At 49.2% G+C, this 3,564-nt stretch overlaps 1 protein-coding gene across 1 annotated transcript in view; it reads right to left on the bottom strand.

Moving 5' to 3' along the window:
- Positions 1–221: 221 nt before the first annotated feature.
- The window catches only part of LOC137895738 (serine/threonine-protein kinase 32C-like), a 57,742-nt gene continuing 54,399 nt past the window's right edge, over positions 222–3,564 (bottom strand). Inside the window, exons 11-12 of the mRNA XM_068741240.1 lie at positions 2,252–2,319; positions 222–402 (exon numbers count right to left, since the gene is read on the bottom strand). Of these exons, the coding sequence (XP_068597341.1) occupies positions 222–402; positions 2,252–2,319 (249 nt within the window). The remainder of the gene's footprint in view (positions 403–2,251; positions 2,320–3,564) is intronic.

A 3,564-nucleotide genomic window follows, 5' to 3' on the forward strand; every position in this document is an offset into this window, starting at 1 on the left:
TACTGCAATATTGCATAGATGTTGGAGCTTACTCAAAAAAGCAGACAGATACAATAAGTGAAAATCTGTAGCTCTGCTTCATTCATTCTTTCCTGGAAAGGGGAAAAAAAGAATCAGAAATTGTGGAAACCATCTTGGGTCTTGATGTGCACCAAATGGAACTCTGCACCGAGCGGCGAATGCAGGCAGATCTGCCGGTGTCACTGTGATGCAGCGTGGAACTAGCAACTGCCAGAGGAGGAGCAGACGGCACTGCACATGCTCAGTTTGGGGGAGAACGCAGGAATTTGCTTGGGTTCTTCCTCTTTCTTTATGGCCCCAGCTTCAGTCCCACCATGCACATCTCCACTTGCAGTACCGCCCCCAGCCTCTGGCGGGCTCTCCTCCCGGCACCTTTTTAACCTGTGACAGGTAGAAACAAATGCATAGTCCTATGTGGCGTACCATTCTGCATGGTACATGCAGACATATTATGATGTTTTGGAATCCTTCAGCTTTCAGTCAAAGTCAAGAAACAGATTTTCAGAAACGTTCATCTACTCAGAAAGGTACCTCTTGATAGATCACTAATACTCATCCATACTTGAGCTTAACTTAAAAAAATACCTTCTCTGTCCAGGTTTGTTGGACTGTGCATAACATGTTTTTGGTTTTGTGAGTCTAAATTTAAATAGTGAACAGAATTCAGAGAGTCGACAGTCATCCCACGCTGAATGGTGCAGGTCTCACCTCTCGCAAGCTAGCCAAATTTATTTTATTTTACCTTTAGATAACTTATGCTTTTAATTATTTTATTTTTACTCGAGATTTCTCAAGATTGGCCGGTGAGACTCCAGAGGCAACAGACAGGTACCGGCAGGCCAAGCGCAGATACAATATTTTGCATCTGTGGAGCAATTTATTTTATTTTATTTGTACTGTTAAATATCGATGATTTATGTACGAAGGACTTTCAACGGAAACAAGACCGCAAGAAATGCTGCTCTTAGACAGGATGTGTGACTGTACTTGTACTGTAATACATGCTACTGTTTGACTGTACTTGTACTGTAATACATACTACTGTTTGACTGTACTTGTACTGTAATACATGCTACTGTTTGACTGTACTTGTACTGTAATACATACTACTGTTTGACTGTACTTGTACTGTAATACATGCTACTGTTTGACTGTACTTGTACTGTAATACATACTACTGTTTGACTGTACTTGTACTGTAATGCATGCTACTGTTTGACTGTACTTGTACTGTAATACATGCTACTGTTTGACTGTACTTGTACCCTAACATTCTATCTAATAAATATATTCATCATCATCATCAGCTACCGCGGTTGCTGAAACAAAAACCCGGGCATGGGAGGAGTTCGGTGAGGTCATGGAAAACGACTTCCGGACGGCTTCTAAGAGGTTCTGGACCACCATCCGGCGTCTCAGGGGGGGGAAGCAGTGCACGGTCAACACTGTATGGTGGGGATGGTGCGCTGCTGACCTCAACTCGAGACGTCGTAGATCGGTGGAGGGACTACTTTGAAGACCTCCTCAATCCCACCGACATGCCTTCCAGTGAGGAAGCAGGGCCTGGGGACTCGGGGGTGGGCTCCTCTATCTCTGGGGCCGAGGGTGCCGAGGTAGTTAAAAAGCTCATCGGTGGCAAGGCCCCAGGGGTGGATGAGATCCGCCCAGAGTCCCTTAAGGCTCTGGATGTTGTAGGGCTGTCATGGTTGACACGACTCTGCAACATCGCATGGACATCGGGGGCAGTGCCTCTGGATTGGCAGACCGGGGTGGTGGTCCCCCTTTATAAGTAGGGGGACCGGAGGGTGTGTTCCAACTACAGAGGGATCACACTCCTCAGCCTCCCCGGTAAGGTCTATTCAGGGGTACTGGAGAGGAGGGTCCGCTGGAACCACCAGGATCCACCAGGGAGGAACTCAGAGTCGAGCCACTGGTCCTCCACATAGAGAGGGGCAAGCTGGGGTGGCTGGGGCATCTATTTCGGATGCCTCATTAACTTGGGAGGAGGCCTCTGAGAAGACAGAGGACACGCTGGACAGACTATGTCTCTCGGGAATGCCTCGGGATTTCCCATTAAGACCTGGAGGTGGTGTCAGGGGCGAGTGAAGTCTGAAGCTTAGAGTGTTGGTGCCGCGACCCAGTGGAAGAAGATGGATGGAAGAATTTTTCATTATTGTTGATGATGATTTATCTGTGGTATAAATAGCATGACACTCTTATCTGCTCTTACTTTTCACGGTTGAAGATCATGAACTCTTGCTGCACCACTTCAAGGCACTCCTGGAGATAGTCACCCTCCTGCAGGGAAGTCACCGTACAAAAGATCAAGCAAAGCAGTTCAAGCTTTCTTTGTCGTGGATAGAAGAAAATAAGAAGCTTCTCTTCTCACACAATTTCTATTCTGAAAAACTCTCTTTCCCATGTTTCTACTCTATTCTGGTGATTTTGGGTCCTGATCAACCCAAAACAGCAAAACAAACCATCCAGTCAGTCCTTCGTAGTTTGGTAGATCTGTAATCACCTCCTGAAACACGTCTGGAAGAAACCCCCCCCCCCCTTCTGACATCAGGAGGGGCAAACGTGCACATGCGTGTGTGTCCCCGTGTCTGCGCTCTGGCCGTCCACGCTCTACAGCATTTTCCCTGCATAAAGTTTATTTATGGTAATTAAGGCTTTATGTAGCAGGAGACAGACAGACAGACAGAGACAGACGGAGACAACTGGAGACGGAGACAGACAGAGACAGACAGACAGAGACAGACGTCGCTGTGTCCGTGTTACTGCCGACGGCCGATCCGTCACGGTGACGAGGGAGCTGAAAGGTGAAGCTCTCCATTTACGGTCGATCTCCGTTCCCACCCTCACCTGCCGGTCGATCTCCGTTCCTCCCCTCACCTGCCGGTCGATCTCCGTTCCTACCCTCACCTGCCGGTCGATCTCCGTTCCTACCCTCACCTGCCGGTCGGTCTCCGTTCCTACCCTCACCTGGGGGTCGATCTCCGTTCCTACCCTCACCTGCCGGTCGGTCTCCGTTCCTACCCTCACCTGTGGTAACGAGCTTTGGGTAGTGACCAAAGAACGAGATCCCGGGTACAAGCGGCTGAAATGAGCTTCCTCCGTAGGGGGGCGGGGCTCTCCCTTAGAGATCGGGTGAGAAGCTCAGTCATCCGGGAGGAGCTCGGAGTAGAGCTGCTGCTCCTCCGCGTTGAGAGGAGCCAGATGAGGCGTCTTATTTCGGAAACGTCCCTCACGGTTACCATGGTAGCGTGCTCGCTATGAACAAACTTTAGCTTCCTGGTTTAGAGCGTTTCAGCGGTCTGAGACAGAAATGAGGGACGCTGTCCTGCAGCATCTGTTTGAGACAGAAATGAGGGACGCTGTCCTGCAGCATCTGTTTGAGACAGAAATGAGGGACGCTGTCCTGCAGCATCTGAGACAGAAATGAGGATGTCGAAGACCACAAGCAGGTGGGGGCTTCTGGAAGTGAAGATCTCTGAACACCAGATTGAACAGTGTCCTCGGTAAAGGTTTGAGTTCTGCCTC

The sequence above is a fragment of the Brachionichthys hirsutus genome, chromosome 7, assembly GCF_040956055.1.
Source record: "Brachionichthys hirsutus isolate HB-005 chromosome 7, CSIRO-AGI_Bhir_v1, whole genome shotgun sequence".
NCBI classification, from domain to species: Eukaryota; Metazoa; Chordata; class Actinopteri; order Lophiiformes; family Brachionichthyidae; genus Brachionichthys; species Brachionichthys hirsutus.